The following is a 23,839-nucleotide window of genomic DNA, read 5'->3' on the forward strand; positions in this document are numbered from 1 at the left end:
TATATCAATATTATACAATATTGCAATTGGACGGAGACAGTACTCCTTAATTTGGACTCAAGATTTTATTATCTCTTTCACATCTAGTGGACTAAAAAAAGATAGAGCGCTTAGTCTTTTTAGTTAAAAAGTTATGTCCATCATAATCATGACTTTTTTATCGTAAATTTTAAGTGAAATAGAAAAATAATACAGATAAAAAAGTCTGAGCCTTACAATATGATGTGATTATGATGATGACATCTGACATTTTAAAGATGAGAAAAACAGTAGTCGCATAATCATATGCGACTACTGTTTTTCTCCTAGTAACAAGCAACGTTAAAATTATAATTGCTCATTGTTCAATTCGAATAAAGCGCGTTTTCCCGGCTTCCTGTAAGACAACTCAATATAATTTTACGAGGATTTTTTCACTACAACAAATTGCTGAGGCGAAAATACATTACTTTGGGTGTGAATTTTAACGGCTTCCGTATTTCTCATCATATTACATAACAACATATGCTTTATCTATGATATTTTAACAACCTCTTTTGTTGGAATTCCTTATTTTTAACCGGTTACAATTTTCAACATTTATTTGATAGGTAAGTACGTAAAATACTTGATTACATAATTAAATTAAAAAGTTTTAATATAAGAATTTAAATTGACAATTGTATTTGTTATTTTTATTATTCATTTGTTATTCTAATATATAAAATTATTCACGTCAAAAAGCCTCATAGTTTGTTTTGGAAAACAAAATAAACGTGGATATATTATTGGTAAAATACGAAACAAGTATAACCTAATAAATGTCGTGGTTAAGCACAAAATGTCATTTATGTATATAATTGTATAATCCTCAGGCAAATTGTTTAACACTTAACTGCACAGTCCTACGTAATATCCGTAGTAGTAACTGCTAATCGGGTGGTTTAGTTTCCAACACTCCATTGCCAAAGCAATATTTATGGGCTGGATTCTTGTAGGAATTCTCGTGTAGGACACTGTGAGAGCTGGTGCGACACTTCGTCATACACAACTCATAATCATCAGTTATTGAATGAAATAACACATTCTCGTCCGTTGAGAGTTTTGAAAGTACAATTTGAAGCATACTTCTCTGAAACACAAAGAAACGAGTAATTATTTCACCCGAATATTTGGGATTAAGCCCCAAGTTGGGCCAGTGAAAAGTTATTCGATTTTTCTCTTGGTAAAGTTTACATCCCCGTGCCTCGTAAAGCACATATAGCCATTGGCACTATGCTTAAACTCTCACTCTCTGGTTGCATCTGTGCACCACGTGATCTTGACAGTTGGCTAATCTTCATTGAGAATGATCGTGTGGCCTAAATAGGTCAGCAGGACATCGCCATATCAATGACCAATATCTAATAAATATATTTCTTACGCGTACTTTGGTAAGTAATATATAATATTTAGGTATAAGTAACCTCTAAAGCATAATTTTATAAACAATATAAAGCGAGAGTGCGAATTATGTGAGTTTGTGTTAAACTCCGGAACTACAGCTATTTTATTTAGAAAATAATTTCTCTGTTCTGAAGATACGTTATTACAGGTGGTTATAGGCTATATATTAGGTTATTACTTAAATAAATTAAACTGAATTCATGATGATATTCGTCGACTATGTCGTGTATCTTGAAAGCTTCCATTGCGGACGATGGTTAACACGAAAATATTATATGTCCGATTGTTCCTCAAGAAAAGTTCTACAAAAAACATTTTTGATACTGATTTTTTTTTACCATAATTTTTTTTTAAACGCGAAATTTCGCGGTATACCGATAGGTGGTAAATAATTATCATAAAAACAAAAAAAGATACTTGAAATATTGTTATCCATATTATTAATGAATTTGTATAGGGATAGTATTTTATGCATGTCTATGACTAAAGATAACAGATAACATATCTTATTTCCTTTGATATATAAGACGCAGTAATCACATTTAACTTCGAAAAGTAGACTATTATAAATTATATTACTTTTATTTAATTAACAAAGTCAATTCCTACAAGTTTTATGATAATGCTTTGTTTTGTACGGAAAGTATTTATGCAATTATTATTATACAAGTTCAAAGTTATGTAAGATGTGTTATAACAAAACTACTAGTGTTTTTTACACTATGTATTACACTAATTTTTTTTTATATAATATCTAAACTTTTTAATATCTTACTAATCTTTTTAAATTTTGCAAATGGTAAATTTATTATATTTCCCGGTATCTTATTATATATGCGTATACCATTGCCCAAAATCGTTCTCTGTACAGTATGCAAACGGAAAGTAGGTTTTACAAGTAAGCCAGTGCAACTACAGGCACAGGGGAGATATCATTTTAGTTCCCTAGGCGGGTGGGGCAATGGCAACGTAAGTAATGGTGAATATTTCTCACAGTGCCAATGTCAATGATTGGAGGTGACCACTTACTTACCTATTTCATAATATATATATACAACCAAAATACAAATTCAGTCATGTATTATATACTAAAACATTCTCAAAAATGCGGTGCATCTTTTGTTATAACAATTATGTATATTAGTTTATAAGTTTAGGAAACATAAAAAACATTTTCATTTATTAATATAGATTATTAGTACATATATACTAATATGTTGATATAGAAGATCTCCCAAAAAAGGCTAATGATTTTATGTTTTTAAAGGTAACTTCTAAACTGGAACTAGGAACTTAACAGTTCTTTGACACTCGAGAGTGTTTGAGTATGGGTTCAGGTGTTTTTTCGGACCAACATATATTGCATATTAGAAAAACTCTCACCTTAGTAGGATCTATGCAGCAGGACACACAGTATTCAAACATAATACAACAGCTGCTTTCATTACATGACTTGCAGCTATACCGCTTTGTGTTTTCACTTTCTATGTTACAGCAACCATTCTTGGCTAAGTCTTCCCGTTGACATATATAACCTCAAATGATATTAAAAACTATATTAGTCAAGGATAGCTAAATTTTAAAATTAAATCACAAATAGAATGTTTCTATCACATAAACATTTTATTACATTACATATTGTTATCAGATATTAAAAATATTTAGTATTGTGCTACTACATGAGGCTGTTTTTTTTTTTTTTGACTTTGTTGTGGACTTAGAAACATCATAACCATTCATGTTATGTTGGTGCATGATTAGTTAGGTTACAAAATATTTATTTAGTTAAATACCTTTTAGTACATATGTAAAATGTAATGTAAAAAATTGCAAACTGCGTTCCATAATGATGGTATGGAACATAAAAAATTCAATGTAATGTATAATAATTTGATTAAGAAATTATTAATACCTCGGTCATCAACTAAAACTGATTTGCCTTGAAGTGAATTTCTACATGCTATTTCATTGGTTTCATTATGCTCCTGAAGTGTTCTCCATACAAATGGTTTCTTTTCAAGAGATATATCTTGGTAAACCATATTTCTACCGTGTCCCTGAAATTATTAATTTACTAGATAAATAATCTTGTAGATGTGGAATTGTAAACAAATGAGAACAACTGTTTATACTAACCTCTTTTAAGAAACTAACAATGCAATACGTTAAAGATGACGCAAATATTATACCCAATACTAATCGTCTTCGAATAAATCGTAATAAAGCTGCGTACCACATTTTCAAATGTAATAAGGATTTCCCTTTTATTTCAATAAAACAAAAACAGAAAGACGGAATACATATTAGCATTTTGTTAGTCCCACTACGGCGTAATTATCGAAACTTTCTCCATGTATATTTCCATTATAATAATGTGTGTCCCATTCCAAATATCAGTTTTATAACTAATAAATATATTAAATTAATTGAATAATATATACGGTGAAACTAGGATAAAATACTAAAACATATTTTATAAACATTAAACACTCAAATTCCGACAGTGATATTGACAACTTCACAATGACACTATGTTATTGTTGCCAACTACTATAATAATTAATTCTTGGAACTAGCTGTTTTTTCGCTTGCGTTATCTAATCCAGCGGTAGCGCTGGTTCACACCCGTGTTAAGAGATTTTGAGTGTTTACTTTTAGTTCTGGAGTATATTTTATTGCGAATAGTGTTTTAGTAAATATTTGGGTTAAATGGTTTTACTAACATTTTTACATATTGTAAGTATTTACAGTAATTTAATATTTTTTAGATTTCACCCTGAAAACCCTGATCTAGGTGGCCCGATATTTGTGCTCCATCTTTCTCTCTCTGTTTCTCGTTAACGTCAAGACGATAAAGTTTCTATTAATTCCGACCCCAACATAAAACAAAAAACTATAATACATCCGACTACCGCAAATCCAATTTCACCGATATACACTCATCCATCTTGCTCTAAAGTTCCTAAATCTTATTCTGACAACGACAAGAATCCTTTCATCGTTCATGTGTCCCGGGAAGACACTGACTCTACTTTGGGAACTACTATTTCGACAATCCCTACACACTCACAAAATTAGTAGTATTATAAATGATGGTGTTAATAATAAAATATCTGTTGATTTTTTAACAGCCCAAGCGGAAAATACCTTTCTAGCAAACCGTATTGTTGAATTGAATGTGCAAATGTAAATTTACTGTATCAACATTCAATGTTGTGAGAATGAGTTTGCTTAAGGGTATTCCAGTGGACTGGATGATGAAGGGGTTCGCAACATCACTCGAGCTTCTGAATGTGGTGAAGTTATGAAAATCAGACGACTGAATAGGAAAACTATTAATGACTGTTATTATCCTATCATATCGCAATACGATTCTTCTCAGGTTAGGGTATTATCTTTTCCGAACCGATGGTCATGTTTAATTTGACAATCAATAAGTAAGTGATCAAATTATTTTATTCAATATAGAAGCATTATTTTATATTGAAAAAAGGAATTTAATTTGATTTGTTATCAATATCCTCGCCCAAAATCCCCACTTGGGAAATGGTATCTTCATCAATACAACATTAGCAATTGTCTACTTCTCCTAATGATTGTGCTCTCAATCCAAATATTCCTAAGACCTAATATGAACTCTTGAATTTATCATTATTCCCATCTCTGACACTCGTTTGATCCCTGGATCCTGATCCTGTTTGAGGGATGACGGAAGTGATGGTTACGCTGGGAGTTGGATTTTTTACTGCATTCCAATTTCTTCTCAAAAATTGCTTTATCCCTTCTCAGCCAGCATATTAATACTGTTGCTGTTATTCTGTCATTAACAAGGTCTACAAGATTTGCTAGTCTTGATTCCATGTCATTCAGGTATTCTTGGGAATGAGACGGTAGAGTCATATGCTAAGACTGCTACCCAATCTGGTAAACCCCAGTTCATGTAATATTCTCCGCATTTTCTCGACTGTCATTGAAAATGTTTAATATTGTTAACAAATATTTTGTCATGGGCTACCTTTTTTCGGTGAGATAAAAACCTTCCTTCTGATGACATCATAATCAAAACTTAATCTAAATTTGCGCGACGTTTTTAATTTTTTCCGAGCTTTTGAAGTTGGTTAAAAGTTGTTGTTAATTGTCCTTTAAAACTGCGCTTATATACGTATATAGTTTGAATGTTTTGAAAGTTATTTTCCTCAAAATCTATATTTTTGTCTCGTTTCATAAACTGATAAATGGTGAAAAAATATTTCACGACTTTGGTTTTTATACGGCCTACCCAGTTTCAGTGATTAATATTTAAGAATATACCAAAAAATAAATAATATCCCCTTTACCATTAAATAGTCATGCAGTGTACGGAATGATTCACTCACTTACAATCCCGTTGCTGTCTCGGGTCGAACTGAGGCGAGAATCTATAGCGTTGAATACCGTCGAACGGCGCGTTAGGGAGCTATTTCTATTGGTTGTTTAAATCGGCAATTATCGGTTTTATTGAATTTTCCGATGCTACATCTAAATTGTGTCTTACTATACGCTGATTGTTGGGTCACTGCCACTGTCTGCCGGTTACGCTTCGGCTATTCATGTACAACTACTCACCTACTTAAAATAAGATTTCGACAATCGCTGTGTTAATGTTGTCTAGACGACGGCTCCGCAACCTATATCCTGTTTGTCTTGAACAACTTTATCCCATTTATGACACATAGATGTTGCATGAATGTTGACGTTTGTGTGTAGTCCAATTGAGTGCCATTATTTAGAATACTAACAATTATTTTTCATTGATTATATTTTATTGATTTTTAATTGATATTAACTTAATTTTTGTGTTGTTCTAGGATTAACAAGGTAATTACTACTACTATGCTTGTTTTCAAAGTTAAATTGATTTTGTTATCTCAACCGTACCGATAGATTTTATTTGTGTCTTCGTCATTCTACGTGACATTGGCGAAATAATCTGTGTCCTGTCAGCACAACTAAAAGCCATTAAATTAAGAATGTATTGAAGTGGAACATGCTCCATGGAAAATATTTTCTGTAAATCAAAAATAAGACTATATTAATTTCATACAATTATTGTACAGTTAATATAAGGCGGAGCATGTGCTCAAAACGAGGCGTTACTGTGAACTCGTTGTGGAACGCGTGTACGCGTTATATATGATCTCGGCGGCAACTGCTCAAAAGATGGCGGTAACTGCTCAAAAGATACCGACACTGGCGGTATCGGGCGGTGTTGATCGGCGCGATTGATGAGTGCCGCGGGAATGCATGTCGGCGAGGACAAACGGCACTGCACCGTTGCGGGACGGAACCGACAAAAGGAACCGCGTCGGCTTGTCGGCATTTGGCTGTGAATCAAACGGTGTTTGCATTTTGCTGACACTAAGCAGTACCGCCACACCACCCCCCTTGAAGACTGGAAGATCTGCGAAACGACAAGGAGGTTTAATTGGACGCCCCGATCGTGAGGTTTTTACCGAATGTTGACTGTCATCGGGAGGCGTAGAATCTGCAAGTGTGTAAGCAGGCTTCACTCGGTCTATTGAGACTGTAACTGGCCCTGATGGTTATTCCACACTGATAGTTTTGTCTCTTTTGCTCAGGACTTTGTAAGGGCCTGAGTATGGTGGATCTAGTGCTCTTCTCATCACTATCAATAGGTACCCGCGACACAGGAATACCTAGTGTGGGTACCACCGGACATCTCATTGTATAATGTTGTATTTTTTTTTTTTTTAATAAACATTTTTTTTTCTCATAGCGTCCTTTCGCAGGTAAACTTGCTTACATGTCTTGAGGTCTTCGTGCATGAACAGGATTCTGTGAGTGTCGAGAAGCTCGTTGGTGCCTCAGGAGAGACATGTTATGTTTTAGTTGTGCCACAAATTCGGAAGGTTCCAAATTATTAATGTCAGATCGGTGTAAAAATTCACCAGGGATCCGTAAACGCTCACCGTAGAATAATTCAGCGACAGAGCATTTTAGTTTCTCTTTCCAGGCTGTTCGCATGCCCAGCAGGACTGTAGGTAGAACGTTGGTCCAATGCTGGTCGTTTTGAGCCATTATGGCTGCTTTGAGGGTGCGATGAAATCTCTCGATCATGCCGTTGGTTGCAGTGCAGGCAGCTCGGCACCGCAGAGATCTGTAAGCGCTTTAAAAAGAAGAGAAGTGAACTGATGTCCCCTATCAGTCGTTATAGTTTGCGGAAATTCGAAACGTGAGATCCATATCTCATAAAATGCTTTAGCCACTGTTTCGGCAGTTATATCCCGCAGAGGTACTACTTCTGGCCATCTTGTGAATCTGTTGATAGCGGTTAGGCAGTATTTTTAGTCCCTCGAAGATGGTAGCGGCCCAACTAAGTCAATGTGTACATGGCTAAATCGTGCCTGAGGTAGTTTGAAGTCGCCTAGCAGTGAAGATATATGGCGATATACTTTTGATTTTTGGCAAACTTTGCATGTTCGGACCAACATGTAGCAGTCTTTTCTTATGGATGGCCAAACGAATCTGTCTGTTAGCATTTTTGTAGTTGCTTTTGCTCCAAGGTGACTGATGCAATGGATGGAGTTAAATACCTGTCTTCGCAGCTCTTTTGTTACGAAGGGACGAGGTAAAGGTAGTGAAATATCATCATCATCATTAAATTATTAAGTTATTGTGAAGAAGCCCCTGGAGTTCGGCATCGTTTTGTTGTGAGTAGGCTAGCTGTGAGCCGAGATGGCCCAGTGGTTAGAACGCGTGCATCTTAACCGATGATTTCGGGTTCAAACCCAGGCAGGCACCAGTAAATTTTCATGTTCTTAATTTGTGTTTATAATTCATCTCGTGCTCGGCGGTGAAGGAAAACATCGTGGGGAAACCTGCATGTGTCTAATTTCGACGAAATTCTGCCACATGTGTATTCCACCAACCCGCATTGGAGCAGCGTGGTGGAATATGCTCCAAACCTTTTCCTCAAAGGAAGAGGAGACCTTAGCCCAGCAGTGGGAAATTTACAGGCTGTTTATGTATGTATGTAGACTAGCTGTTCCAACGTAGTTGGTGAAAAAACTACGGCTTCGATGCGCGTCAGTGTGTCCGCAGGGATGTTGTATTTTCCGGGGATGTATCTAATATCTGTGGAAAATTGTGACACAAAATCTAGGTGGTTGAAATGCCTAGGCGAGCAATTTTGTTTGTTTTTATATAATGCAAATGTGATAGGTTTGTGGTCAGTATATATGACAAAGTGTCTACCTTCAATCATATACCGGAAATGCTTGACGCTTTCATAGATCGCGAGTATTTTTTTATCATATGCGCTGTACAGTTGCTGAGCCTTATTGAGCTGCTTTGAAAAGAATGTTAGTGGTTTCCACTCTCCTTTAACTGATTGTTGTAGCACTGCGCCCAAGGCCGTGTTTGAAGCATCGGTCACAAGGACGAGCGGTGCATTCATGACTGGATGTGCTAGGAGAGTACGCTTGGAGATATTAGCCTTGCAATTATCAAAAGCAGCTAAAAGTTCAGGTGACCGGGTTAGTAGGTGAGTACCTTTTACCTTAGGTTCAGATAGCATGGCGTGTAAGGGTGCTTGGTCTGTGGCAGCGTTCGGAATGACCCGACGGTAAAAATTAAGCATGCCCAAAAATCTTCTTAAGCCGTTAATCGTTTTTGGAGGTGTAAATTGCGTGATAGTATAAATTTTCTCTACCAGAGGTAATGTGCCATGCTGATTGATATGAAAGTCTAGAAAATTTACTTCGGCTTAATATTTAAAATGTCCAGACGTCGGGGTCACCACTTTGGGTTTTAATTGATAACTCAGTATTTACCCCAAAATATAAATTATTTATTGCGAATAGTTACAATTATTGTACAGTTAATATTAATAAGTTTGTAAAATATAAGGCGGATCATGTGCTCAACACGAGGCGCTACTGTGAACTCATTGTAGAACGCGTGTACGCGTTATATATGATCGCGGCGGCAACTGCTCAAAAGATACCGACACCGGCGGTATCGGGCGGTGTTGGTCGGACGCGCGATTGATAAGTGCTGCGGGAATCCCTGTCGGCGAGGACAAACGGCATCGTTGCGGGACGGAACCGACAAAAGGACCGCGTCGGCTTGTCGGCATTTGGCTGTGAATCAAACGGTGTTTGCATTTCTCCGACACTAAGTGCGGTGCATTGAGGTACCGCTACAAGTTTATATAATAAGAATCCACAGTAAACATTAATAAATATGGCTCGATACAAGATCATATGAAATCGTAAAAAAACGTGGACTTAGTATTTATTGATTTCCAAGCTGGATAAATTTAATTGTGTTTATTGACGTAAACTTGACGTAAACTCAGTAATTGAAATGAAAGAGAAATGTAACTACTTAATTTATTGCCGGTTCCTTGACAATTGAATATTTCTGAACGTATCCCACAAAGGAGTTATTAACTTATATTGTTATATTCATTATTATAATTAATTTAGAATAATGATTTCATTATTTTTATACGCAGCCTCACTAAATGCTGATAATATAGTGATGCACACAATTCATTATTTATACCGGATGTCCTTATGATGTTAAATAAATTTAGAGATTAACTTGTATCAAATAAAGACTAGAAGCTATGGCGATAATAATAAACCGCTTAATAACAAGTTGGACAAAATAAATAAAAGCTATGAAAAATATGTCCAAATATTTAATATTTTTTAAATTAAATTAAATTGGGGCTTAATTTTAGAGACAATCAAATTGATCCTCTCTTTTCATTCGGAAACAAAAGATAGATATCACAAAGGAATATAAAAATATAAACTAATGTATAATTATTTTTAAAAATGTAAGTTTTTAAATTGTGACGTTGATGAATTGAGACCTATAGTTTTTTAGAGGAGCGTGGCAGTATAATACAACGTCTGCTTTGTAGCGAGTAGGATCATGGAATGTTAAGAGAAATAAGTTGCGGGTATATACCAAAACCGGGTTTGTAACAAAACTTTCGACGAAAAAAACAATTCATTTTGAGTATTTCATCTATTTCAAATAAGTAAACAGTTTTTTGTTGTTTCAAGCGATGACATACAGATATACCAATATACGTTTATATACCAATATACACTTGGAGTGGCTAAATCAAAGGATGATACAATCGAGTCAAACGCGATTTCCGAGTTAGTTTGGTTATAGATTATTTTTTGATAATTCCTCGTAGAATAGAGACTCCGTAGGCAATAGAGTGTATAATAAATAGATAACTGTATAAAAAGATTTGATATTATTATTTGATCTATAATTTCGCGTATTTCTTCACTTTGTCCTATGACATACACAAACATAAAATCGTGTTTGTGGAAACAAAGTTTCGTATATGATAGATGTATTTGAGTCTGTTACAATGCGTCGTTTTTGAAAAAAAATCAGAAAACGTCACCTAAAACACAGAAATATAGATCCAACATGCAAGATTGTCATATGTCAAAACAAATATGTATATTGCTTTATAAATACTAGAACAAATAAAACAACAAAACAAACAAAAGCGTGCGTGCAAAGGTTTGTTTATCTTTTTTCCTATTTCCATTGGAATAGGCTATACATAGATACTGTTAGGTAGGTACTTGCTATATTTCGATCAAAGCGGCAGATTATTGTCTTTTGTCGGAGCGAACCACAGTATAAACAATTTAATAAAAACATAGTATCGCTTTTATCTACTCGCTTAACCAATCAAGATAATTTATTTACGATATAGGTATATTTCGATACACGAGACATTACTTGGCGTAGGTAGATATCATTATCATATAATTTCGCACGTGGAAGATATCACTTCACTCAATGGTTACAATTAACATAAAATATTTAGGGGGCTGTATAATAAAACTTCTGCTTTGTAGCGAGTAGGATCGTTTTATTTTTATAGCATTGGTTGGCGGACGAGCATATGGGCCACCTGATGGTAAGTGGTCACCACCGCCCATAGACAAAGGCGCTGTAAGATATATTAACCATTCCTTACATCACCTATGCGCCACCAACCTCGGGAACTAAGATGTTATGTCCCTTGTGCCTGTGATTACACTGGCTCACTCACCCTTCTAACCGGAACACAACAATACAGAGTACTGTTATTTGGCGGTAGAATATCTGATGAGTGGGTGGTACCTACCCGGACGGGCTTGCACAAAGCTCTACCACCAAGTAAAATCGTGGAATGTTTAATAGAAAAATGTTACGTGTGTATATACAAAAAGTTTCTTCGATAAAAAAACAACTCCTTTCAGAGCATATCATCATGTTTCAAATTAACAGTTTTTCAAGCGATGACGTACAGATGTGATATGCGCTTGGAGTGGCTAACAAGTGGCTAGCGACGTACAGATGTGGTGTGCACTTGGAGTGGCTAACAAGTGGCTAGCGACGTACAGATGACGTACAGGTGTATTGCTACAAATACAAATGAAATAGTCAAGCGTCCAAAAAACAAAATAGAGGGGTTAATTTTGCGTACACTATATTCAACTAATTTATGTGAACCGTACTTTTACAGTAACAGAAACGTTACTTTTGACAATTATTTTACAAGCATTGAAGTTGCAAAATTCTTGGCACAAAATGGTCTCACAATAGTTGAATCTATGAGAAAAATAAGGCCTGTATACCTCCAATTTTTCAACCCAACAGAACACGTGACATCGAATCTAATATCTTTACTTTTTCTAAAAGTATGATATTGGTATCATTGGTACATACCAAAGAAAAACCGTGCTGTTATTTTCTTGTCTACAGTGCATCATACTAAAGAAATAGATGTGAACAATAAGAATACATTTGAAATAAATTTGTACTATAATTCCACCAAGGATACACTTGATCAGATGAGTCATGAATATACAGTTCGGCGTAAATAAACAGATGACCGGTTGCATTTTTTCAAAACATTAAAGACGTTGTAGGGATTGCATCTCTAATTATATGGATAATATTGTATTCTACTTGAAACCAATGTAAAGAGAACATCCAGAAGTCGCAACTGAGTTGGTGACACCTAATATATAGAGATGAAACAAAAAAGGGCTGAGAGTTATCACTTACACATCCTACTACATAACAACGAGCTTCTCAATCTGAACCTACTGCAAAAAAAAGAAGCGATGTCATATATGCTCTTTAAAAATATCCAGAACATCTAAGCAGTGTTGAGACAAGTGCAGTCGCAATATGTGGGCAGAGCACTCTATAAAAAATATATGTAATATCCGTTCTGAAAAAAAAGCAAATAGATTAAATAGTAAATGTGTAAGATACAATTAAAAACACTTTTCTGAAATTGACATTTATTTTTCTTTTCTTTCAAATACCCTTAAAATATTAAATGAGTCCATTGGACATTACTGGTCAGTTACGTTACAAAAGCATACTGGGTAGTTAAGGGTTAAATAAAATCGATTTGCGGATGAGCAAGTAATAATTATTTTTAATTAGTATTAATGTAAAATTGCGTGAATATGGTTTACTGTAGAGTAAATAACGAAACATAACAACTATGTCAATAAAATCTTGTTTACAAATTACTAAGGTACTTGACAACAAACACCAAAGTTATGGGCCAATTTTGACAGATACGCGAATGACGTTACTAAGAGATAGCTTCGTCTATCCGAGAGTAACTTGAAACTTATAAAAATGCTGGTAAGCACGACTTGTATGAGCGTCCCTATCTCTAATAAGCCATCCATCCTCTTAGCGACGAATAGCTAGTTTCGATAGGAAATTCGATGGAAATGTCGATGGATTATTGAAAAAAAAGTAAGACGATAATAATTATTTCAATTTGCAGTCACAATTTTTAATCTCGTCTCAATGACATTTAGTGATTTAATATTTATTTCCTCAATAGAAAATATAGTGACAAAATCTTTTGAAATTAATAAAAACCGAGATCCATATATACAATGTAGATTAACAAAAATACTTAAAACGCATTCAATATTGGAGCAATAAAGTTAAAACTGTCATAATTATATCAACATGAACGGTGTTCATTTATTCTATTGAGATTTTTTTTTGTATAAAAATATTGTTAATACTTATGTTGAATAAATTTATTGTATTTTCATTAAAACGAATCTACTTTCTACAAGTTAGCTTGTGGCGATGCCAATCTTTCATCTGAAATGAAAAAAACATTTTATTAGTTTATTATTCATTATTTACTTGTCTAACAATCTGAACAAATATACTATGAGACTAAATACTGCCCCTATCTAGAATTTTTCAAAAGTAAAACTAAATTACTTTTTTGATGACCCGACCCTAGGTCTGAACCAAGACCCTTGTGATCCAAGGCTTTATTGGCCACGAAACCAACGAGGCAGCACTCTGATACACTTACGATGCTTTGTTTGTTATACATCATGGTTTTATTAAAATTAGTCTTAAAATGAGCTAAGAGTGAGTGGAACAATACCTGACAGTTTAAAGTACAATAATATTCTCCGTAACATCCTAAGCACATATTAGTCGTGGTTAAGCAGCAAATTTTGCAATTACTAGGTTGTGCGAGGCCGACAGGATTCATTGTAGTTGTATGTTGCAAAGAGGGACTTATAAATAGATCGAAGCCGTTCCTTGAGTTACCCTGAAATAAAGACATTTTTTATTTATATCATAGTCATAAAGGATCATTGAATTTTTTTTATAAATATACTTTCTTAACATTGGAATTGGAGAAGAAAGATAGATTAAGAGGTTGTGAAATCAATTTTTATTATATGTTACTCAAAATATATGATATAAATTATAATTAAGAATATAAAAAGTTAATATGTTTTATATAAGCCGATTAATATGTTTCGTTAATATATGTAGATAATTGATCTTCATTTAGAAAATAAAAATAATTACCACTTGGTCTTCAGAATATTGTATGGTACTGACAGGGCTGTTAAAACCACTGTCTCTAGACACTGATGATCTTGATGTTGCAAGATGATTATCATTCACATCGTCACTTTCTACTATGATAACATCTCGTTCATTGTAGAGTAAGTTGTTTTGAGACAATATTTCTTGTGGTGCAAATGACATACTTTCATTTGGAAAATGTCTTGTAGTTTGTGTTCTACTTATCCCATGGTGATTATTGTCTTTAGTTATAGTCCTCTGCAGTTCGGAATTGCACAAGCTGTCTTTTTTAGGCCTTTTAGTTATACGATCGCTTGTAATTATACAACTATGAGCACGGTTAAGAATATTTGGCTTAATACTTATTTTTATTTCTCTATCTTTAGGGCCACAAGACAAAATATTTATTAAATCATTGTCTTCATTTTTTTTATTACTATTCACATTTTCAGAATTAGATTTTGGAGTATCCTTTTTATTAAATGTGGCAGTGGAAGGTCGTTTCCGTGTTTGATCATTGCTTTTAGACTCTATTTTGTTTCTGTACTTGGTATAATCTAACATATTTCTAATTACTTTGACTAAAAAATCATTTGAAATGTTGTACCAAGACTTACTATAGGCAAGTGCTATTGTCCTGTTTATATACTTTTCAATAAATGTTGGATGTGTTTCTAGCGGTATTATAAGAGAGTTGACTGTAGGGTACGAAAAATAAAAATGATTGTATTTAAAATGTTCATAATATTGCTTTGCTTTTTGGAATGTTGCATGGTTGTGTGGTTTATTTAAAAAGGTGTAATAATAGCATTTTGAAATTTCTATCAAATTAAAAGATACTTTATCTAATAAATATAATATATTTGTTTTATGTGTTTTTGAATCCATAATTGTTGAATTTTTTGAATGTTGGTGATTGTTATTATTTGTGTAACTTTGTACAATACTGTCTTTTGGAAATGGTGTCGTTATCTGTGCTGTCCAATTAGGTCTTTTGTGGTTAATTCCTTGATTAGAGACGACATTGTTGTTATGTGGATTTATATCTTTAGACCTAAAAAATTCGGTCTCGTTTTGTATTTCAAACGTGTTAAATATATTGTTCATAGTATCAAAACAAACATTTGAAGAATAAAAGTCATCAATACATTTTGTTAGAGATTCTAAGTTACTTGTTTGCAATGATTGCGTTTCAGGACTTTTAGAACAATTTTCCATGCGGTTTTCAACTGATTTATTCAATTCATTAGTTTCTGCTTCATCAAAAACTAAAGTTACTTTGATAGGCGCATTAAAGTTATATGTTGACATTTGCCGAACAATATCTGAAAAGGAATTATAGGTATTTGTTACAGCACTTACTACTTTTCTGTTAGGTATGAGAGATAAATAAAAATAATGGTGCATAATTCAGAGAAAAGATTTCACTGTGTTGAATTAGTATATTCAACATTTACATTACATTAGCAGCCTGTAAATTTGCCACTGTTGGGCTAAACCTTCCTCTCCCTTTGAGGAGATGGTTTGGAGCATATTCCACCACGCTGCTCTAATGCGAACTGGTGAAATACACATGTGGCAGAATTTCGTTGAAATTAGATACATGCAGGTTTCCTCACGATGTTTTTCTTCACCGCCGAGCACGAGATGAATTATGACACATGAAATTCAGTGGTGCTTGCCTGGATTTGAACCCGAAATCATCGATTAAGCACGCAAGCACGCGTTCTAACCCCTAGGCCATCTCGGCTCAGTATATTCAACACGGTGAAATTTGATGCTTATTAATTTCATTCTCTGGTTTAAATATATATATAAACAACATTAACATATGGTTAAGATCTAAAAAAATATTTTTTGTAGTGCTTACCATTATCTGTATTTTGTAGTTCCATTATTCATTTATGTGCCAAATTTCTAAAACAAAAGAAAAATGTGAAATGCAAATAAAACTTTAAACATTTTTATTTTCTACAATTAATCGTTATAATAACAAATTAAAAATGTGTACATTATAGACTAAATAACTTTACAATTATAGGCTTCCGGTATTGTTAGGATAGGTACCAAACCTAATGTACACAAGAACTGTTTCAAAGGAAGCGACTTTAATGCTAGAAATTCACAGGACGTAATCGAAAAATATCATCATAACCTTAGGTAGCTAGTGAGAACAAGATATTTATGAATTATCTCCATCAAACCAATCCAGTCAAACCATATATTGGTATATATAAACTAAATCGCAGTATGAATTACTGCGATTTAGATATATATAAATATTTTTATGTTCTAGGTGGCAAACGAGCAAGAGGCTCACCTGATGGAAAGTGACTACCACCACCCATGGACATCTGCAACACCGAGGGGCTTGCAGGTGCGTTGCCGGCCTTTCAGGAAGGAGTACGCTCTTTTCTTGAAGGTTCCTAAGTCGTATCGGTTCGGAAAAACCGCCGGCGAGAGCTGGTTCCAAAGAGTGGTTGTACGAGGCAGAAAATGTCTTAAAAATCGCGCTGTTGTGGATTTTCGGACATCTAGGTGGTGCGGGTGATATTTGGAATTTTGATGAGATGTTCGAAGGTGAAATTCAGCAGTCGGGATTAATCCGAACAATTCCTCGGAACATTCCCTATGAAAAATTCTGTAGAAGATACAGAGCGATCCAACATCTCTACGCAAAGCCAAAGCATCAAGCAGTTCGGCTAGGGCTTGATCGTCGATAATTCGGGCCGCTCTACGTTGGATACGGTCAAATGGAAGGAGCTGGTACTTGGGAGCACCCGCCCAGAGGTGAAAGCAGTACTCCATGTGAGGCCGAATTTGCGCCTTGTATAGTCTTAGACGATGGGCGGACTTGAAATACTATCTTGCCTTGCTGAGCAAAATTAGAATGAATATAAATATTTATAGGAAATTAGACAAAAGCAGCCGATAGTGAAACAGGATAACGAAAGAGTATTGTATTCGATAAAAGTTGGGCGATTTCATATTCCTTATGCCTATTTCTTTATTTGTCCCAGCACATTAAATTTATGCATAGTTGACACTCAAAGTACTTTAGGAAACGATATGAATATCATTAACATGTACAAAAATTCACATGAAGTATTATGTTAACTTAATTTTAAGTCACTCGTGTGCTAACCATCACCAGTATTGTTCGGTAATCAATGGAGAGGTAAGTCTGCCGCGCTGCAGTTCGTTTACTGAAAGCGCCGTATGGAACATTACGCACAAATCGGCAAATCTTCGTTTTCCCTTGGTAATCGTCGCGTCGCGTGTCAAATCGTAGTCAAAACATGACTCCAATAAACAGTGAGTTTATTGGCAAATTATGGCATATAGATTCTATGTTTTAAGAACGATAATAATATTTAACTGTTAGTATAGTAAAACTAACAGAAAGATTACGGGGTATGATATTTTATGTGAAATATAATAGGTGACACTACTTATGTAAAGAATAATATGGCAGAACGACATAAAACAAATCGAGATTTTTAGGACCTTACATGGAGTATGGAGCTCCATATTAATATAATTTAATTTAAATAACGAAGAATTTATCATATAGAAGTACTCATCATTGTTTCAGTTTATAAGTGTTTCATAATTGTTTAAATCCAGAATTCCGTTAATCATGTATTGTGTACATGTACTTACACCAAATTAGTGCTGATTATTGTCTTCAGCATCCGCTTTCTACTACTGACGCATTTATTTTTGTAGTCCTCAGCAAAGAATATTAAGCTACTTCATGAAACTTGGTCCAGATGGTTGAATGGGATTTTACGAATGCGTTTATACTTTGAATTAATTTGGCGAACTTTCTACGTTGCTGAGACTAACGTTCGGTGCACAATATTTTTTTTGAAAATTAAACTCTTTTAAAAGCATTTTGTTTATCAAATATTTAACTAAATTGATAAATTCTATATACCCAAACCACTCTACTGTCCGGTAAGTGAATCTTGTCTTCTCTTCAATGTAAAGTCTTTTATAGGCAAACGTAGTTGTGGGGTGCAGTAAAAGCGGTACCTGGAAATGTTCCTTTGTTCTTTAATTACTTAATTGTCTTTATTTGGTCTTTGTGTTTCTTCTTCGAAGTCCAGGGTGTTAACACAATATCTTTAACGTGATCCTTCATTGAAATAATATTATTTAAAAATAATATTTTTAAATAATTGTTCATGTATTTGGGTGACATGATTCAAGTGTCGACTACCATTGACTGTTTATTACTAGACAAGCTGTTCAAAGAGAAAATTGTTCACAGTGACGGAAAAGCGAAAGAAGGCGGGAGGGGAGGTTAGTTCAGTGATTAAGCCGAGACGATCGCGCAGATGTGACACACAAGTTTTTATCTTTTTTTGTTTGTCTTTGAGTGCATTATAGTGAAATTATATGATTCGATAATGGTCCTAATTTGGCATTTCCGAATCGGTGGTAGGTGGTGGTTTTTGAATTTTGGGAATATGTCATCATTTTTTTTTTTAAACTTTAAAATAAGTAAACATAAACAGCCAAATTGGGCATCAGACTTAAGTTAATTACGCTAGTAGCAGTACGATGGTTGAAAAAAAAACCGATTACTTAAAATTATTTATTTAAAATTAGAATTTATAATTAAAATTATTTTCTAATTAAGACTAACTTCTCGATTGAAGTCAAATCCAATAATAATTTACATTGCTAATGGATTTATAATGCATCCTCGGCTGATGCAATATTTCACAATATCCGTCCTAAATCATTTTACTTAAACAAATAATAAATTGCAATCTAAGCTATATACCTATACTATTCTATACTATGGTTCTACGTAACTGGTCCTTACTTTAGATATTATTTTAACTTGTGTTTTTTTAGTTCAACAATAGAAGAATAGATCGTTCGGATGCACCATCCCATCCTATTCATTACGTGTAGTCATAAAACGCGTGCAAATCTTTAGTAAATTTTACAAAATAGTTTATCTACTTATTATTAAAGGGTCATAAAATAATTTACATTTGAATGGAAACTTAATGTAGTAAAAGAAACGTCGCCGTTACTATATCATAATATATAAAAGTGTAATTCATATTAATAATAACATCTACAGTGTATTCCAACCATAACAGGATTAAAGTGATATAATTGGTTGAAAGCTTGAATATAATAGATATAAAACAATTACAATCATTATGGATCGGCGAGAATATGGCGTTTTGAAAGTTGACGAAACTGTTATCGGAACTTTGCGAGTATAATTAAGTGGATATAAGTAGTAGAGCGGATTAATTTTTTATTAAAAAAGATACATTAATCACGAATTATTAGCAGTGCACAATGTCGTAGAACTATTAGAAAATCGCGTGGAATACGTAACTCTTATAATATGTATAAGGTTTGTTTATCTTCATTCCTTCTTCGATTGGAATACTATCGAGAGTTTACGTACGTAATGCTAAAAAATTATGTCATGTTAGGTTTAAGAGGATGTTACAAGTAGGCTCTGCAAGTCATTAATCACTATTTTATAAATATGTTGACTTAGATTAGCCGAGATGGCCCAGTGGTTAGAACGCGTGCATCTTAACCGATGATTTCGGGTTCAAACCCAGGCAGGCACCACTGAATTTTCTTATAATTCATCTCGTGCTCGGCGGTGAAGGAAAACATCGTGAGGAAACCTGCATGTGTCTAATTTCAACGAAATTCTGCCACATGTGTATTCCACCAACCCGCATTGGAGCAGCGTGGTGGAATACGCTCCATACCTTCTCCTCAACGGGAGAGGAGGCCTTAGCCCAGCAGTGGGAAATTTACAGGCTGATTATGTTTATATTATTTATGTTTATGACTTAGATATGGTACAATCCGAAACAAAAATGACATACGATTTTAATATCAGTCAATTCATTTATCCATGGCTTACACGAGATTGACGAATATTAGTACAATAACAGAAACATTTTCAGCTATAAGGTATAGCTTTAAAAGTCAAGGAAAAATAAGTATTGCGGCTGGTTTATACTAATTACATATTATTAATATGTTTATTTACTCACGGATTGCCAAAGTGTAGTCCAACAGAAATTTCCTAAGCCATAATGATGAAATTATTAGTGTAACTTCCTGTTCACTATCCGATATTTTAAATCAATGTAAACGCAAAAGCTCAAATTGATAAACTAAACTCGTAGGATGGTTTGCATGTACATTATGCAACACTACACAATGAAAAAAAGTGTTGTCACAGGGTCGGAAATCGTTTGTAATATCAAAATATTATAATTTAATTTAGAATGTTGTATGTATGTATGTTTTAATTAAGATCGTTTTCTTTTAATATACTGACCAAATACTGACGAACTAGTGCAATCTGATATAGATTAAACGGAATGTCAAGGTCGAGTTTTTATGATGTGCGTTTATTTAACTGTCTAAACTACATAAAACGAACTTATCTATCGTTCAGCCGATTATTACAATTATTGTTTAGTGACAACGGAGTCGTTCATGTTGCGGATTCTTATCTTGTTCGTTCGTTAAGAATATTAAATATACTTATACACATTGACATATATTATGTATAAGTTACTTAAAAACTCGCTGTCTGGTACTGAGATTTTGTCCAATCAGTTACGGTCAATTGACCACAACTCCTTTAGTTGAGCGACCGAAAGGAGCTGACAGTTGTCGAAAGCAGCAATTTCTTTGTATTCTTAATAAATTCGGACATTTAAAGATAAAACTATAAATTGAGAAACATTTAAAATCACTGAACTAACGTTCCTATCAATTTCTTTCCGTCATTATGACATATATTTATTTTTGAATAGCTTGTATAGTAGTATACAATTATACATATAAGTCAATGTGTGCATACATACGTAATATTATATTATCTAACACTTATAATCCTACTGTCATATACTGCGTAGTACTCTGGACTATAATATAAAACACTTGTCAATATGCAGCGGACATTGTTATTAGACAGACTTTGTTTTAGTGGTCATAATAACGTATACAAGAAAAAATGCTGTTTGCAGTAAATATCAATCTACAGTTCAAAAAACACGTTGTATTTTAATATGTTCCCATAAATATATAGGTATAACATTGCTCGAACGCCAGGAATAAGTGCACGACCATCAATAATTAACTTTAAACAGTTTCTAGTATTTAAATATTTTTTTATTGAACTTATTGTTTTTCTAAAGATATTAATCCAATCTACAAACATCACAATATTTGTATATAGATGGTTAACAGAGTACTTTTAGATAAAAAATGTTTTGAAAATTAATTTGACAATGAAAACAAAAATATATCATACCTTCTATGTTTAAATAGTATCACACTAAAATATGAAATTATACTGTTCTTAAATACTCCATAATAATAAAAAACACACTGATTTACACGAAGCTATACGAAAACAATGCACTCTTGAATACTCAGGGAGCGCGTTTAAATTGCGCGTATGCGATAGTGCGCGTGGTGTTTGCCGGTCGGCGGTCGGGTCGTAACTGGAATAAAATGAAAAATTAATACTGGAATGTTTAGTCGTGACTCTAAATTTAGACTAAAGAATCAAGAGCTTTTGTTGATTATATAAAATTTTTACATAAGTTATATTTTATGATCTTCTATATATATAACAAGTCCTGACTGACTGATTCATTCATTGGATTCCTGTTCTGACATTCGCCCCGCGCGGATGTCTCTACCGAGGATATCCGATACTCTGTTATCACCAACCGCCGAAGCTGTAGTCGGGTACGACTACCTGCCGACCTACTCGCTCGCCTACCTGAGCCACCGACCGACCGATCCTTGTGTTGCTAAGGGTCACCCAATCAGTGACAAACCGTAACTTCAGTGTCAGTGTTGTGCAAGACCGGAATAAGTGTTGTGCGCGTAACCGCGAGTTCCGTGTTAGTTTAGCAAGCCGCCACCGTCCGCCAGTAAGTACACTTATAATAGGTACACACACATAGATAGGATACTATAATGGATATATATAGGAACTATAAAGGATAATATAATAGGTACACACTAGATAGGATTAGGCACACATTTCTGCCACCGACGGGCAGATTCCACATAGGGATCACACCGTAGGCACTCATCTCCCTGCCTTACGGCAGGGAGGCAAACATTTTTCTTTTCAAGGGCCATTCAAAATGGACCCCGTTAGCATGCTGAGCAAAGAGCAGCTCGTAAAGCTGCTCTACCAGCACCTCCCGGACGTGGTTGTTAGATTTTTTATAGAGACTTAATACATTATGTCAGGATATTTTAAGATAATTTCTATTTCTTTATTATATTTTAAGGTTATAAGACAATAAAATATTATATATGAAACACAAATATTTATTTAGCCATTATCAAAATCAAAATATACTTTATTCAAGTAGATTTTTACAAGCACTTTGGAATCGTCATTTAACAAACTATTTAAAGTAAAGCTACCACCGGTTCGGAATGTTGATTCTACCGAGAAGAACCGGCAAGAAACTCAGTAGTTATTCTTTTTCAATATCCAAAAATACAGTCATGTTAGTTAAATACAATTATACTAACTTTGTATATATAATACTAACTTTGTATATTGATAATTGCAAAAACACAAATCATATATTCATCAATAATTTAACAAGCAATAACAATTATACTATATCACAAAATTATATCGTACCTTAAATGTTAGCAGCAACTTGCTGGTCCAGGATCAAAGTGAAAAGAGTTCTGTACCTTTTTTTTTGTATCTTGATTGAGTATTGCTGTTGGCCCTACTGGCCTTTACAGTGTCACCGAACGTTGGGGCGAGTGTTAAGACTCTGCCTTAAGGTGAACCCTTTTGGGCTCGAGAGTGACGTTCGTCCTGAGGGTGTCTCCTATGAGATCGCACCTCGGCTCAGAACTTAGTCAGTGGGGAGTTGTTCTGTACCGAGCTTCCATCACTCATATAAGCCTCACTACAAATCACGTGACTCACAAATAATGAACAGAAAAGTCAAAGTACCCTCTTATTTAATATCAATGTTATCAACACAATTCAAAAATAACTTAAATTATAGAATTGATTAAAACAATACATAGTGTAAGCCTTGTTTGTAATTGTCTAATTATTTATTTATTTCTTACTTAATCTGACATGGTCTACGTATTAAATAACTTCGCCCTCAACATCGAGAAAACCGTAGGGCCCACCGTCGGAGTCGACGGAAATCGGTCGCCCTACCTTACGTCACCTGTCGGTTCGACCATGGAGGTTGAATCTGAAAACGATGGCGGGAGGTCTCGCGACTCGGTCGGCCGTCGGCTCCGACATGGGATTCTCGGACGCGGAGAGCGACGGGTTCGAGCCCGTCCTCTCCAAATCCGCGAAAAGGAAGGCAAGAAGCCCGCGCTCGAAGAGCCCTCCGCCGCCGGCATCGCCGTCCGAGAAACACTCCTCGCGCCCTGCGACACCAAAAGCACCATTCACACGCCCCGCGACACC

At 34.5% G+C, this 23,839-nt stretch overlaps 1 protein-coding gene and 2 long non-coding RNA genes across 3 annotated transcripts in view; 1 reads left to right on the top strand and 2 right to left on the bottom strand.

Moving 5' to 3' along the window:
• Window positions 1-527: 527 nt before the first annotated feature.
• LOC113397949 (SREBP regulating gene protein) lies at window positions 528-3,946 on the bottom strand. The gene is made up of 4 exons (XM_026636480.2): window positions 3,562-3,946; window positions 3,338-3,482; window positions 2,809-2,960; window positions 528-1,111 (listed from the first exon to the last, which is right to left on the bottom strand). Exons 1-4 carry the CDS (start codon window positions 3,733-3,735, stop codon window positions 911-913), a joined length of 672 nt encoding a protein of 223 aa, XP_026492265.1. The 5' UTR covers window positions 3,736-3,946; the 3' UTR covers window positions 528-910.
• A 5,543-nt stretch (window positions 3,947-9,489) lies between these two features.
• The window catches only part of LOC135193581 (uncharacterized), a 28,986-nt gene continuing 14,636 nt past the window's right edge, over window positions 9,490-23,839 (top strand). Inside the window, exon 1 of the long non-coding RNA XR_010309307.1 lies at window positions 9,490-9,619. This is a non-coding gene — a long non-coding RNA (uncharacterized LOC135193581). The remainder of the gene's footprint in view (window positions 9,620-23,839) is intronic.
• LOC113397947 (uncharacterized) lies at window positions 13,495-21,850 on the bottom strand. The gene is made up of 5 exons (XR_010309323.1): window positions 21,668-21,850; window positions 16,211-16,257; window positions 14,341-15,665; window positions 13,904-14,074; window positions 13,495-13,605 (listed from the first exon to the last, which is right to left on the bottom strand). It is a non-coding gene; the product is annotated as an uncharacterized LOC113397947 (long non-coding RNA).

The sequence above is a fragment of the Vanessa tameamea genome, chromosome 13, assembly GCF_037043105.1.
Source record: "Vanessa tameamea isolate UH-Manoa-2023 chromosome 13, ilVanTame1 primary haplotype, whole genome shotgun sequence".
Taxonomy (NCBI): Eukaryota; Metazoa; Arthropoda; class Insecta; order Lepidoptera; family Nymphalidae; genus Vanessa; species Vanessa tameamea.

What these genes read in the sequence shown, in the direction of transcription:
- LOC113397949 (XM_026636480.2), bottom strand. Translation starts at nt 3,735, where the DNA reads ATGCTAATATGTATTCCGTCTTTCTGTTTTTGTTTTATTGAAATAAAA. An exon ending in TTGTTAGTTTCTTAAAAGAG is followed by an intron (nt 3,483 to 3,561) that starts GTTAGTATAAAC and finishes TAATAATTTCAG; the next exon opens with GGACACGGTAGAAATATGGT. An exon ending in AGTTTTAGTTGATGACCGAG is followed by an intron (nt 2,961 to 3,337) that starts GTATTAATAATT and finishes ATATCATTTGAG; the next exon opens with GTTATATATGTCAACGGGAA.